The sequence below is a fragment of the Colletotrichum lupini genome, chromosome 10, assembly GCF_023278565.1.
Source record: "Colletotrichum lupini chromosome 10, complete sequence".
Classification (NCBI taxonomy): domain Eukaryota; kingdom Fungi; phylum Ascomycota; class Sordariomycetes; order Glomerellales; family Glomerellaceae; genus Colletotrichum; species Colletotrichum lupini.
The window spans coordinates 2,041,470-2,056,440 of record NC_064673.1 but is presented as its reverse complement, the minus strand read 5'-3'; the positions used below and the strand labels follow the sequence as shown (position 1 = coordinate 2,056,440).

Genomic DNA, 14,971 nt, shown 5'->3' with positions numbered 1-14,971 from the left:
CCACCAAAGATACCGTTTCAATGACGATTCGTGTTTGAGAATGGGATGAGGACAAGGACGGGTAATATGAAGGTTTTTGAGACTACTCGGCTACTTTAGGTAGAGAAACTAAGGGAATGCCCGTCGCCCAACCGAGGAGACAGGTTCTAGAGCGACATCATGGGCACCGCCTCACGCAGGCGGAGTCTTAACAAAACTTTCCCCATGGGGCGGCCTCTTTTTCCTCTGCGGTATTAATGTCCAGCTTTCACTGCCGGACGAACTACCTTATCTATCTGAAGACCCCGAAAGCTGATATCATGCATTCTCAAAAGCCGCAAGTCTCGAAAGAATCTTGCATTCTTCGCGATAAATATGAACAGCAATTAATCTGTTGCCGTCATAGCCGCTCTCGCATGCGACGTAGAACTCGTCCAAAGTTTTTGACGCAGGCCTTCGCGCCACACAGCCCCAAACCTCCCAAGCTCGATTGGGAACAGACATCAAATGCCTCATACTGGATTGGGCCACGAGCGGGCGCTTCGGCCCCCGGGAGCGTTGAGTAGAAATTGTCGCATGGAACATTCTCTATTCTTTTGCAGGAGCAACGGCCGCGCTACCAATGCACCCCGTGATCAGGTGCTGATGCACATCAGTGAGCTGTCGCGCAAGCACGTCTGGGCACCATATTCCGCACGTCGCGCTCGCGGGGATCTGAATGAGCGGTCTGTTATTAGGACAAGGGATCTAGAACTTAGATTTGACTGACACACCCAGACTGGTGGGTGGGAACACGCGACCGATTCTGCAGTAAGACGACGATTGGTGTCTAGCTGGAGGCCGGACTGATAGCTGCCGGGAGACTACGACTCATCGCCCCTCATAATAAGGCTTGCTAAGTTTATTCCTCGGTACCTCTGGGTCTGAAGCAGTGAACCACACGGACGGTGACATCTTTTCTGTATCGACTCCGAATAAGGTGTTGCCGAGCTTGGTCTTGTTGAGACACGTGCTGCTTGACAGGGACTCGAACTCTCACGCATCATCACGCTACTGAATAGGCTCAGGTACTGGGCTGTCTTCAGTGGTCAATGCTGGACACCCGACGCGAAGCGCTGCATACCGTCATTCAGGGGAGGCGACGAAGGTGAGGAATTTGAACAGACAACAGACACAGATGTTAATGTAGATAGCCAACTTGTTTAGGGTATTGAATTTGTTCTACTGAGTGACAGACTATGGCTACCTAATGACAGCAAAATGCAGCATACATTGCAAACTCCTCGTCTGCGAGCAGCTGCTCCATCTCGTCAGCGAATAAGCTAATAAGCAGCTCGATACCTCCATGACTCTTCATCGGCAACACCATGCAAAGCCTAAAATTCGCATTGAAGGCATCCATCAAGGGTCGCAGCGACTCCGGCTTGCCATCATTGCTGAACACGTAGTCGCCAAAGTTGATCTTATCCAACGGCAGCAGCAACACTGACGTGATCATGACATCGAATCCATCGAGTCGGGTGAATGCAAGCTTCAGCTTCGTGTAGTCCGGAACTTCGCGCGTGAGGGTGAACGCGTCCTTCACAAGCCCTGGATTCACCTTGGCCGCCTGTGCCCGAATTTGCAGAGCGACATCGCGCAAGCTCGTAGACGGCGACGCGAGCTCGGCCACCCGCATCGGAACTTTGTTGAAAATAACGAGATTCCCAGCATACGACGACGGAAGCTCTGGGTCGAAATCCGTGCGGCCGTCGACGGGAGATTCCAAGTATGAAATTTCGTCCGCCGGCGCTGGCTGGCCGGATGCGATGGCCGCTTTGTATCGCGCTTTCATGAGAGCGCGCCAGAAAAGCGCTAAGAGTGCGTCATTGGCCGACAGTCCCGTCCCGTCATGAGAGTCATCTGAAACATCCTTCTTCAATTTGTTGAAGTTGTCCGGAGAGATGTAGAAAATGCTAGACTCCATGGTCCGGAGCGGGGCCGCAGGTGGGGCCGCAGCAGTAGCCGTTTCCTCCTCCGCATCTGGCGGCTGAAAGCCGAGAAAGCCCCAAGTATCGCACGGGATCTTGGCAACAGCCTTGGCAGGCGTCTTACTCCACAGCCGCTCCAGAAGGGTGCGATTGAAGCTCTCCGGAGCCAGCCAGCTGCACACGTTGGTATCCGGATGCGCGAGGTTTCTGCAGTGTTCCGACCACGCACGCATCGCCATAACCATACCGGTCGCGTCGCTAGCGGAATGGTGGAATCCCGTCGCAAGAATGCATCCCCCATTGACGAAGTTCGCTTGCGCCAAGAAGACGTCGGCACCGCCCGTCAAGTCTGGCACGAATGGGGCAGCTAGAACGAGCTCATCATCGAAAGCAGATAACTCAAATCCTGCCATATGGGGAACACTGGCTCTCTACCTTGGCCTCTTCGTAGGCAGAATGATCCTGTCCAGCTTCAGCGAAGTTCCAATGACGACTTACATTACTTCTAGGGCGTAGCAAGTCCAATCATCTTGGCTCTTTACAACTACTATCTTCATCTCATTGCACATGTGAAAGGACCATTCATCGCGTCAATATCTCCGGTATGCACGCAAAGTTGTATCTCGCTACCTTCCACTGCCTCATGTTAACGACGGTTTTAGATCTGGCTGATTCGGTCCGTATCAGGACATCGACTCAATAACGACATCGAAAAGGTGCACGCCGAATACGGTAATTCAGCAGGTTTATGCATAGCTTTCTGAGCTCTGCTAATCGTTGTGCCCCCAGGACCTGTCGTTCGTATCGGCCCCAACGAACTTTCGTTTGCCACAGAAGATGCGCTCAAGACTATTCACAACCCTGGCCCCGACGGTGGTCACTTTACGAAGCAGGGGACTATTGAATCTCTGCTGGCCAAACTCATTTGGGCAGCTCCAAATCTTTTGACCACCACCGATCGAACTGCACACAAGAGACTGCGTACCGCATTACAGCCAGCCTTCACAGCCAAGGCGTTGATGGAGCAGGAAGATATCGTTCAGCACCACGTGACTCGGGCCGTCGAGTCTCTAGGTTCAAAACTTCATGAGGGCAAGATTGTGAGTATCAGTGATCATGTTGGAAAGATGATTTGGAGCATCGTTGGAGACTTGTCTTTCGGAGAGCCGCTCCTCCATGATCAAATGAGTAAGTACTAAGTAGGGACGACATGCACGCCCTTTGCTGTCATCAAGCTGATCATCTTGGTAGGCACGTACGAAAAAATGAAATACACTTATGGGAAAGGAGCGCCACTCCTAGAACTCTTTCAATTTCTGACAGAAACGCCCATCTTCGGTGGGCTCGCAAAGCTACCGGTCATGATAGTTCCACACATTTTCCGCGTCCCCAAAAATTTCCTTCTGATGAATCAACTCAGAGGGTGAGCTAGTCGAAGTCCATTCTACGACATGAACTTAAACTCACACAATTATAGCTGCATCGAGCGCCAAGGAGGGCGCAAAGACTTTTTGACCGCCATCTTATCCGCCAAAGAATCTGCCGGATTGACTCAGCCGGAGATGTTGAGTAATTCGGCCTTATTCGCGTAAGTTTCCCCTCATTTCCTGTCGTCTCATCACCCTGTCGTCCCCGATTCTAACTGGAAACAGCATGGTTGGTTACGATACTTCCGCTACAACTCTATCAGCAGTCTTTTACCACGTGTTGCGGGACCCAGACCACTACCAGCGGGTTCAGGGAGAAGTCCGAGAAGCATATTCCTCAATCTCTGACATCACGGCTCAGAGTGTTCTCCGACTCCCATATTCGAATGCCTGCATCCAAGAAACGCTCCGTCTCACGCCACCGATCAACGGTCGTGGCTCTCATCGCATCTCACCTGGAGCTATGATTGATGGACTGTACATTCCCAAAGGTGTCAATGTCTCTGCTGATATTTGGACTATTCAGCGTAAGCCCGAGTATTGGGCTCTCGCTGACAAGTTTAGGCCTGATCGTTGGCTTGACAATGGTCCGGGCACCATCTTTGAGCACGATGTTCGGACCAGCTACCGGCCGTTCCTCGTTGGACCCCGGGTATGCATTGGTCGCGAGATGGCTTTGCAGTCCATCCGTCTGACAGTAGCCAAAGTAGCATTTTCGTTTGATCTAGAAATGGCTAACAAGGATACTTTCGTGTGGGAGAGGGATGCAGGGAATGATTATGTCTGGCATGACTATCATGTCTTGGTGAGGAAAATGGCACACTAAGAGTTCCACAAAAAGCTTGGTGGTATTAAGATGTTGTCAAATTTAACCTATAGAGAGAAGTCCTTCAGTCCCTTGATAGTTCCATCAATACCAAGTTCCTCCTTCTCATCCGGACCCAGTAAGCCCAACGCCTCACGTCGGCTTAGTGCTGCAGAGTCGAAATACGGCTTTTCGGCAAGAGATGTTACACGAGTTCCATGACGAGGGTGATTGCCCTCATAGTCCCAGCTGGCGTTGTGGATAGTGATTCTAGAGAATGTTACTTAGCCATCGTCATGCGCCATCATCCGGCCTTGAGAATGTACGCACCTGTTATCCCAAAGGGCACTGGTGTTGGGAGTCCACTTGAAGCGGACTTGAATATCGACATTCTTCTCATACACATCAAAGAGGTAGTTCAAGATGACATCACTCTCCGCTTTGTCGAGACCGATAATATGAGTGGTAAAGAGACGGTTCACGTAAAGAGACTTCCATCCCGTCGCAGGATGGACGCGGACAAGAGGGTGCGCTCGCTCAATGTGCTTCGGTCCAGCCTCGGGGTCGTTGCGGTCCAGGTACGTGTGAGCGGAGCGATAGACGGCATATTTGCCATCGATGATCTTGCGGAAGTCAGGCGAGAGCTTCTCGTAGGCCGAGTATCCGCTGGCCCAAAGGGTGTCACCGCCAATGGGCGGGACGGCATCATTGTGCAGGTGAGTGATACCGGATGGCTGACGTTCGTGGACTAGATCCGTGTGCCATTTCGAAGCTCCGCCGGGGTTACGGAAGTTTGCTTTTCTCTCGGTGGCCATCAACGCTGGCCAGATTACTGTGACACCCAAGACGCCAGGGACTTGTGGAACTTGGGGCTATCGAGACACTTAGCTCAATCACATGCCCCCCCCTGCAAATAGAGCCGGACTAAAGTTATCATGACTTACATGAACTTCAACTTCACCATACCAGTCTCCCAACTCTTTCTGCTGTTGGGGCGACAGATCCTGGTCCCTGAAGAACACAACACTGCGCTCAGCAATGAGCAGCGCAAGCTCATCCTTTTGCTCGGGTGTAAGGTCCTTCAGCTGCAGGCCCTCAATCTCCGTACCAATGTGAGCCGTCAGATTAGTGACTTTCGTCGCCGCACCGAGCAGGTTCTTCTTGGACTTGTCGGCCCTTGAGCCGGCGTCCACGTACTCCCTCTCCTTGTTGCGGATGTTGTATGCATCATCCAAATACAGAGGCCGCGAAGGGCGATACGGGTACCCGTTTGACAAGTCGACTCCAGCCTTGGTTAGTCTTGCCTTTGTGGTCTCGGGGAGCCCGAGGGTGTCTTTTCGCGGCTCCGCTACGTCGGTGATCGATGGGTCGATGGGGGCGGGAACCATTGTGATCTTATTGAGAGATGCGGAGATGCGGTTCGATTCAGGAAATGGATGTGATGTCAGGTCTTTGCAAATGATAGATTGGTTAGCAGCTGCTTTTAGTATGAGCTGAAACGCATGGGCTCAGGCTGCCTTTTAAGTCTTGTAAATCACGGCTTCTAATACGACGCGTTTCCCCATGTCCGATTCCACGGGACCTCCTCATCTGATCACGTTAACCATCAATGCCATGATTACCAATAATCGCGGGGTCGATGGTGCTTTAAGCAGAGGTTATCTATGGCTTCATCTGCATCAAATGTGACGAATCCAGAACCAGATGCGTAACATCGAACCACCGCGCCACGGAACTCGGGGAGCAAATTCTCCAACCAAAATCCGGCGTCAGCACGCGATCAACATCCAAACTCTCCAGAAGCTCGACGGCAGGAATCGAGCCAAAGATGATGGAGGGTTTAATCAGCCGGTTGTTGGCTCGACGATTCGCCCTACCCTCCCCCGCGGAAGCGGATCCGGGGCGCATCGGCGACGGCGGCGCACTCGAGTGGGGGTTACGCGATACAAGGGCCCGATTGTGTGCTCGTCAACCAACATCAGCCCAATCCCCTTTAAGAGATCATCACCCGAAGAAATCGAGTTTGAAGGGCTGGACTCGTGCGGGGGAAACTAATTGCTAGAGTGCGAGTGTAAGCTTCCGATTTCCTAACTCCGTATGCCCCTCAATCCGAAGTCCGACCCAATTCTTGGCTGAAGTACTTACTTTACCTGCCCAGCAAGAAGCTTCGTGCGAAGCTTTTGATCGACGGGATACCAAGAGTGTCTATAAGCGATTTCAGTTAGATAAATCTGTGCGCTAGCGAACAAGCTCGACACTCATAGTACCTGATCCCTAGGGTCATAGGGAAACCTATCTAAAGTGATTTGGCAACAATTGGTTCCGGATCGTCCCGGATAATCGACCATCACGCAGCCTTTATCAATCTTCAGAGAATCATCTGCATGTCAATGACAGGATGTCTATCGGATGTTGTCCGCACCAAGGATGACAGACGCGCGCTTGTGCGGCGTTGAGCCTACAGTGCCTTCAGCTGTGTCCAGCACGCCATCGTATCCAGAAACCTCGTCAGCGATATGCCCAGTTCTTCCCTAGTTGGCCATGCGAGTCTGCTCCGGTGTTGGCCCGAAAAACCCTGAAAACCTTGAAAACGCGATGGAAGAAAATTCCGCATATTCTGCTATATCAAGTCTAGCGTTTGCATCGAATGTCGTTATTATTCTTGATTATGTCGATGCAGGCGCGCAGCTGATCACTTACTCATTGTCTTTCTGGTTCTGAGACCAACAAGCTGCAAGTATGGGAGTTCCAGAGATCGAAAAGACTACGGTCGCCGACTCACCTCGGAGCAAGTCGCCATCTTCCGTCGCCGCGCGAGAGGTCCAGCCAACTGTTGTTGAACTCGTGCAAGAAGAACCGAAGCTCACATGGCGGTCATATGTCTGGGATACATTAGACAAGTCACCTGAAGAACGCAAGTTCATGTTCAAACTGGATGCTGTAATTCTCACATTTGCAAGTCTGGGATACTTCATCAAGTAAGTTGGCTCTTACTAGACAGCTCACTATCTGTACTAATGTTTCATCAGGAACCTTGATCAGATTAACATCAACAATGCCTTTGTGTCTAGCATGAAAGAAGACATGAAGCTCTTTGGTAACGAGCTCAATTACATGCAAGCCTGCTGGACCGTTGGATATGTCATTGGCGAAATTCCGAGGTCAGCTCAACGCCAACATGAACTCTTTATTTAATAGTGTTAAGAGTTGTCACATAACAGGGATAGTAATCGCACCTTACAAAGTGCCCGTTACGTGCTAAATCACGTATCTATCTCAGATATCGTATATATAAACCTTTTCTTTTTATTTATTTCTATTTTAATAGTTAAGCTACTTTTATTATACTCTATATACTTATTACTATATGCTATAACTTATAATAATTATAAACTTAGCTTTTAATTAAGACCTTATATTATAATAATATACTTATTAATACGATCTTTATAATTTTTTTAAAATAACTAACTTACTTATACCTACTTTAGCTTAAGCTAAATTAATAAGCTATAATAATTAAATTAAATAATTTAATATACTTTATATTATAAATAAGGGCGTCGGGGTTTAGAAATACGTTAACTTAGACGCTCTAAATTTTAACGCATTCTTTAACCCCTTTATAGTACTTACTTCGCTTTTAAAATTTAAATAATTAGTTACGACCCGTAATAAAAAAGAACTACGAGCTTACTAAGCCCGTTATAAAGTGTTTAAAAATAATTAAAAAAACTAAGAAATTCTTTATTGATAGCTTTTAAATATAACTCTTAATATAAACCTTTTGACTTTTTTAAATATAAGTAACCTATAGGACTAAGCTAGGTTTCTTTTTATAAAGCTAGCTATACTACTTACTTTATATAAATAAATCTATCCTTATATTATACTTATAAAAAGGATCTATATACTCGAGAGTATTTAGAAATAATAAGAGCTCGATACCAAATATAAGTAATTTATAGCTTATAAACGTAATATTATCAATATATATATTAAAGTCCTTACTTAGTAATTAATAAAATTAGTTAATATTATATTATATAAATACGTATTTTAAAAAACTACTAAGAACGGCGCTAAGTTTAGTATATAGCGAATTATTAAATATTTAAAATAAGAATTTATACCCCCCGAATTAATAATAAAAAATATAATTTAAAAAGAATATTAATAAGCCCTTAATAAAACGAGGACTAGAATTAACCCCTAATATTAATATAAGGAGTAATAATCTATTTACTTCTGAGCTAAAACGTATAATATTTTAAAAATTAATAAAGAGATTACTATACTTAACTTTTTAATTATAGTTAAGTTTAGACTTAACCCTATATAGGGCTAAGGTACGTATAAGACCTTTAGTAAATTAATAACTTTTAGAACGTATATAAGGACCCTTAAAGAGATTATATATATATTTAACTTGATAACTTAAGATATATATATTAAATAATTTTTAAGTTAAAGAGGGGCTTATTTTATTTTTATTAAACGCTCTAACTTAATTAATAACGTAAATAATAAGGGTAACGTTATATACTCTTATAATTACGTATATTTATAGCGCTCTATAACGTATTAAGAATTGAAATAAGTACTTATAGGCTAAAACGTTAGTAAGTTACTAATATAAATACTAAGGAGCTATATAAAAAAAGTCCTTATTATTATTAAATTAAGTAAATAAAAATTATTTTATAATAAGCTTAAAAAAGCTAGTTAGCTAAGGAATAATAGAACCCCTAAGAAACCTAGGTTTTTAAAAAAATCTTTTAATTAACTTATAGCGAGCTTATTAATAAACTAAGATAAGGGCTACGTAATTATTATATTTATAAAAAGTTAAGACTTAGAAATAAACGTAATTTTTAGTATTTTTATAAATAGTACTTACCCCTTTTTTTAGAGTATAGTAATAAATAGTTATAAAGTAATATATCTAGTTAATAATAAGAGCCTATTTAAACCCGAGAGTTACGTATTATTAAGTAATAAAAATTATATTAAATTAAGAATTATTATATTATTTATTACTATACGTAGTACTCGTATTATAAAGGGCGTCCTAGACGGATTTAAAAAAAAGGGAACTTACAATTTAAAGCTCTAAAATATCGCTTATATTAAAGGATTTTATATTAATATAGTCTTAAAAACTTTACTAAATAGAAGCGTACTTTAATACTACGGTTTAAATTATACTTTATAATAAAGAACGCTTTATAAGAATACTATTAAAAAGTAGCTTATTTAAAAAAATAATCTAATCTTTTTCGAATATAAACTCCTCTAATCCTATTCTTTTTTTATAAATTTTAGGTATATTTTATAAAGCTTAGCTAGTATTATATTATTAATTAGCTATAGAAAATTCCGTTATTTATATTAACGTACTTATAAAAGGTCTCATAGTGCGCTCTTTTAATACTTTAAAATAGGTTATTTTAAACCTAATACTCTTCGTTAATTATTATATAAAACTCGAGGTATACGTATTAAACCTCTATTATAAATTAAGTATAAAATATATATATTATTTAATATTAAAATAGTAGTCTTAAGAGGACTACTCTCGAGAAGAGCCTTATAGCTATAGTATTATATATACTAAAAGAATTTCTATTTCGAACTATTTTTTAATAAATAATAATATATACTTATAGCTTTTAATAAATATAATAAATAACTTAGGGAGTTTTTTTTAAAAACTAAAAAAAAACTAAAAAGTACTTTTCGTATTATAGAGCCTCGAAGTAGCAATTTAGTATTAAAAAGGGACTTTAATTTACTTTTTTAATAATAATAATAAAACCGCTCTCTTAATTATAAACGTTAAATGCGTATGTAAAACGTAATATAGCGAGCTAAGAATTAAAATAAAACTTCTATTTTTATATATAAAGGAGCCTATAAGTAATACTAAAAAAGTAAGTTAACTCGTAATTACTAAAGCTTATAAAATACGCTTTTTTATAAACCTCTTTATAAATTTATAAAATAAAATAGTATTAATAATAATTTTGATTTATAATATTACCCTATAAGAAGCTAATAAAAGAGATTTACTTATTATAATAAAAATTAATTAGTAAAAGCGGTATTAATGCTAATAATAAATAGGTTACTAAATACGGGATTCTAAACTAATTACTCCGTATCTTAATAACTTCTATATATATAACTACTAAGCATACCCTCTTTATAAAGATTATAAGAGGGGTATATATTAAAAAGAGTTTAAAATACTTCCCCATAAGTATATAAAATACTTAGTTAAATATATATTAAAAATATATAACTTATATAAGGTCTAAGTACTCGCGCTTAAGTAAGTATTTATTATAAAAAATATTAAGTTTAATAAAGAAGTTTTTTATAATCCTATATACGAGGAGTAAGCTATTATAAATAAGTAAGTAAATTTAGTAATTTAAAAAATATCAAAACTCTTTAATATTAATAATAAGTTAGTTTAAGTACTTAGGGAAGTAGATCTAGACTTTAAAAATACTAATATTTAAAATAACTTTATAGTTAAGGATAATATTATTATTAAACTTTTAATTATTTAGGACGCTAAGTAATTAATAAACGTACTTTAGGGTATAATAAATAAAGCTAAAAAGGTTAATATAATCTTATTATTATTATTAACCCCTAAAATAACCCCCTTATATAAGCTCGGGAATAGGAGTAAAAAAGGGGATATAATAACTAAGTTATAAACGGCTCTACGTAGTTTATAATCCTCTTTATAAGTACTTATATATACTACGGAGGTTTTTAAGCCTTTAATTCTTAATAGCTCTTAATAAAACGCTAAAATATATAATAAATAAAGTACTAATTATAAAAAAGTAATTCCTAATATTAAAATTAATATTAATAAGGAACCCTTATAATAAACTTTTATTATTATATAAAAATAGAGCTTATAAAAACTACTTTATTAAGTATTAAATAAAGCTTTATTAAGTCTTAAATATTTAAACCGGGCCTATAGACCTCTATAACGCTTTAATAATAATATTTTTATAACGCTCTTATATTTAAATAAAAGAAATAGTAATTACTATGACCGTTTTTAAAATTACTTTTTTTTTATTTTTATACTTAATTAGTAGAAAGCTATAAAGGAAAGTAATATCAAATATATAATACTTTATTAAGTAGTAAAAGGAGTAGTTTATAAGACTTATTTAGAGCGCTCTAAAAGAGTTTAAAAACTACGACTTATTAAAATTAATTTTTAAAACTTACTAAAAAGGTTTAGTAATATTAAATATCTCTTATTATAACTTTAAAAGCTACTTAGGGATATTATAAATATAAAAATAAAAAAGCTAAAGGATGTTAATATATAAGAAGAGGTTAATTATAATCCTAAATAAAAGATCTTACTTTTATTAAAATAAATATATATTTATAAATACGACGTTAATAACGAGGTTAGCGAGGTAAAAGTATATATATATATAAAGGGGGATATATAATTACTTAACCCCTTATAAAATACATACGTTTTAACGCTTATTATAAAAGCTTTTAAACTTATAATAATAATAATTACTTAATTTAACCTTAGAATAAACTAATATAATATTATTAACGTATTCCTTAACGCGCTTTTTAAGAATAATAAGCTAATAATTATTAAACTCTTAGAGGGATACAAGGTTATTAATAAAATAAATAAGCTCTAATGCGCTTTATATAACTTTTAAAACCTATTAATTCTCTAGTTCTAAACTTTTATTTCTATGTCACGGCAGTGGGTACCAGGGCCCTGTGGGCCCTGTGGCTCAGCCTCAGGCTACGAGGCTGAGCTCCCAGTGGTCACGTGACGAGCTAGACCGCTGGGCCCAAAGGGCCAGCCTGCCAGCTTCTGCCCACTGTTCTGTTTTTTCCCTCTTTACGTTAAGTCTTTAGTTAATTAGGTTAATATAATAGCGTTCCGACCTGCCTCGAGTTCCCTTTTATAATACTACTTAACGTTACTTAATTAACTATTCTCTAGAAACAGAACGATAATATCTTAATTAATTAACTACTAACTACCCTTACTAAGAAAGCGTATAAGAGAGCCGAGCGATAGCTGGTCGAATTAATTATATATAAGTAGCGTAATTAATACCCCCTAAATATATACCCCCTTTACTAGACGTAATAGTTAAAGGATATAGCTAGGAAGGCTAGGTCTCCCTTCGTACCGATAGCTTTTAATAAAGCCGCCGCCTTTACGAGTCCTAATAGAGCATTATAGGCCTTAATAAAAGCGCTAAGCTCCCGGTTATTAACTTAGAGGTCGCGCTATTTAACTAATTAGTAAAGCGCTTCTTACCCTTTACTACTTAGGCCGATCGCTTAGTATACCTTAGTAACGTAGCTAACTAGCTTACTTTACCTATTTATATCCGTAACGATATCCTTTTTAAAAAGAATACTAAGTAGTATATCGACCTCGACCTTATTTAAAAGCTATACTTTAAAGACGATAGAAAGACCTTATTTAAGTAGATCGAATAGTAGCTAAAGATATATATTACTTAGTACTAATTAGAGCAGGTCCTAGTATCCGCTATTAACTAGCTAAGTAATAGTACTAAGCGCCTATACGTAATAACTTATAAAAACCTCGACCTTACGTATACTACTACTATAGAGCTCCGTATTACGAAAGAAGCCCTTACCTAAGCCTATATTAGTAATACGGCTATAGCTAAAAGGCTAGAGTAATTAAAAAACGGCTCTTAAGCTAGCTCTATTTAGGATATTATTACCCTTAGTATGCTAAAGTAGCGGCTAGTATACTTAGAGACGTAAAGTAGCTACGAGACTACTCTAGCCTCGTCCTATCCCGTTACCCACGGCTCTTAAAAAATGCCTAACGTACCTACTTTTATAAGTAATAATACTAGCCTTAAGTTCGACTACTAGCTCTAGCGCATTACGAAGCGCTTAGAGAATACTAATTATAATATAGATAGGTACCGTTTAGAGTATATTATTAATAAGATTAGAAATAGCGCTACGGAGTTTATATACTTATTACTAACTTCTAACGAGATTACTATAGCCGAGTAGCTACTCTACGAGCTTAAGTCGGCTTATATTAGCCCGACTACTATAAATAACGCTAGCTATAAGCTAAACGTACTTATAATTACGCTTAAAAACGTTTACTAAAAGCGCTCTATATTTACTAAGCTTGCGCGTATTAATAAGCTTTTAAAATCCTAGTAAAAGCGCCGTTTTTATAATAAGCTACTTATATATCTTTATAACTAGGCTATATTAAAGTACCTAGACGATACGGCTACTTTTTAAAAATATACTAAGTACGTTACCTAGCTAGCTAACGTAATATAGCCCCTTTTTATAAAGGACCGCGCGGTTAAGGCTTCTAACTAAACTCGCTAAACCTCGGGTAGAAGTAATAAAAGTAATAGAAGTAGCGGAAATAATAAAGGTACTAGAGGTACTAAATAGGACTAAGGTCGTACTTTTACTTATAAAACGATTCCCAAAGCCCTATATTAAAAGCTTAAGGATAGTAGCGCTTACTTTATTTATAATAATACTAAATATATCTCTAAGGACTACCCTAAGAAGCCGAAGACTACTATAGCCGCTATTAACGCTACCGCGGGCCCTGCTAAAATAGAGTCGGGTTCGAAAAACTAGACCCCCTAGTAAAAGTAAACTCCTAACTAGGGGATACGTATAAAAAGGACAGAAGATTAGTAATTAATTTAGTAAACCTATAAGATCTCGTAGGGGGTTAGCCCCTTAAAATAGAGCTTATATTAGTATTTAATAGATATAAAATTCGCTTAAGAGCCTTACTTAATATAGGAGCTAATAAGTACGGATTTATAAATAACCGCGTAACCCCTTTATTATAGTAGTTCTGCGCAGCCCTATTTTATAAATTACTATACCTAATCCTTATTACTAAGTTTAATAAAGAGCGATTAGATAATACTAGTATAGTATAGACCGCTAACCTATATATTAATTAACGGGTCCTTTTAAAAGCACCCCTCCTTTAGCTTAATATAGGCCGCTATGACCTAATCCTAGGGCAGAAGTAGTTTAAATACTATAGGGTAAACCCTAATATTCGCCACTAACGGCTAATATAGCCTAAGGACCTACCGCTATAAGAGACGCCCTTTACTATTATTAAGGATATCGAGGACCTGTATATTCTAGAAGTTATTAATATATAATACTAAATCGACGCTAACTATTAATAGGACTTATTCGAGATAAATATAACTCGCTATAACTAAAAGCTCTAGTAATAGCGGGCGAAGGGTATACTAATTAGGATATTATTACGCCCGCTAAAAATAATAGCTTATTAAATATAGCGGTTAGATAAGGCTAAGGATATAAAGAAAATAGAACGCGCCCTTAACGGCACTACTATCGCCCCTATAGAGAAGGTTAAATAGTAAAAACTATACTTAGTAGCGTTATAAATAGATATTACCTTTATTAGCGCTCCCGCATTCGAAAGGAACTTAAGGCAGAACGACGTCGAAATAAGCTCTATATTACTTTATAAGCTAGACCGTATTATAAAGGATAAGAAGGAGAAGGCGGACCCCTTATATAATAACGACTAAGTTATTCGCAACCTTATAATAACTAACTTATTAAAGTACCTACGGCCCTAGACCGACGTCTTTAGTAAAGCGGCTAGCGATATACTTACGCCTTATAGGCCGTATAATTATAAAATCGAGCTCTTAGATAGTAATAAAGAGAAGTTAACC

The 14,971-nt window shown here is 39.1% G+C and overlaps 4 protein-coding genes across 4 annotated transcripts; 2 read left to right on the top strand and 2 right to left on the bottom strand.

Moving 5' to 3' along the window:
- Window positions 1-1,225: 1,225 nt before the first annotated feature.
- CLUP02_17779 (transferase family protein) lies at window positions 1,226-2,362 on the bottom strand (the record flags this gene model as incomplete). Its single annotated transcript, XM_049296683.1, has 1 exon — window positions 1,226-2,362. The coding sequence occupies one exon, from the start codon at window positions 2,360-2,362 to the stop codon at window positions 1,226-1,228; it is 1,137 nt and encodes a 378-aa protein (XP_049137907.1).
- Window positions 2,238-4,202, top strand: CLUP02_17778 (cytochrome P450 3A19; the record flags this gene model as incomplete). Its single annotated transcript, XM_049296682.1, has 7 exons — window positions 2,238-2,461; window positions 2,526-2,551; window positions 2,637-2,681; window positions 2,739-3,137; window positions 3,201-3,372; window positions 3,427-3,537; window positions 3,602-4,202. 7 exons carry the CDS (start codon window positions 2,238-2,240, stop codon window positions 4,200-4,202), a joined length of 1,578 nt encoding a protein of 525 aa, XP_049137906.1.
- A 47-nt stretch (window positions 4,203-4,249) lies between these two features.
- Window positions 4,250-5,569, bottom strand: CLUP02_17777 (TfdA family Taurine catabolism dioxygenase TauD; the record flags this gene model as incomplete). The annotated part of the gene is made up of 3 exons (XM_049296681.1): window positions 4,250-4,451; window positions 4,512-5,053; window positions 5,126-5,569. The coding sequence occupies 3 exons, from the start codon at window positions 5,567-5,569 to the stop codon at window positions 4,250-4,252; spliced, it is 1,188 nt and encodes a 395-aa protein (XP_049137905.1).
- A 1,351-nt stretch (window positions 5,570-6,920) lies between these two features.
- On the top strand, window positions 6,921-7,682 carry CLUP02_17776 (major facilitator superfamily transporter; the record flags this gene model as incomplete). Its single annotated transcript, XM_049296680.1, has 3 exons — window positions 6,921-7,159; window positions 7,211-7,342; window positions 7,673-7,682. 3 exons carry the CDS (start codon window positions 6,921-6,923, stop codon window positions 7,680-7,682), a joined length of 381 nt encoding a protein of 126 aa, XP_049137904.1.
- Between the last annotated feature and the right edge of the window lie 7,289 nt (window positions 7,683-14,971).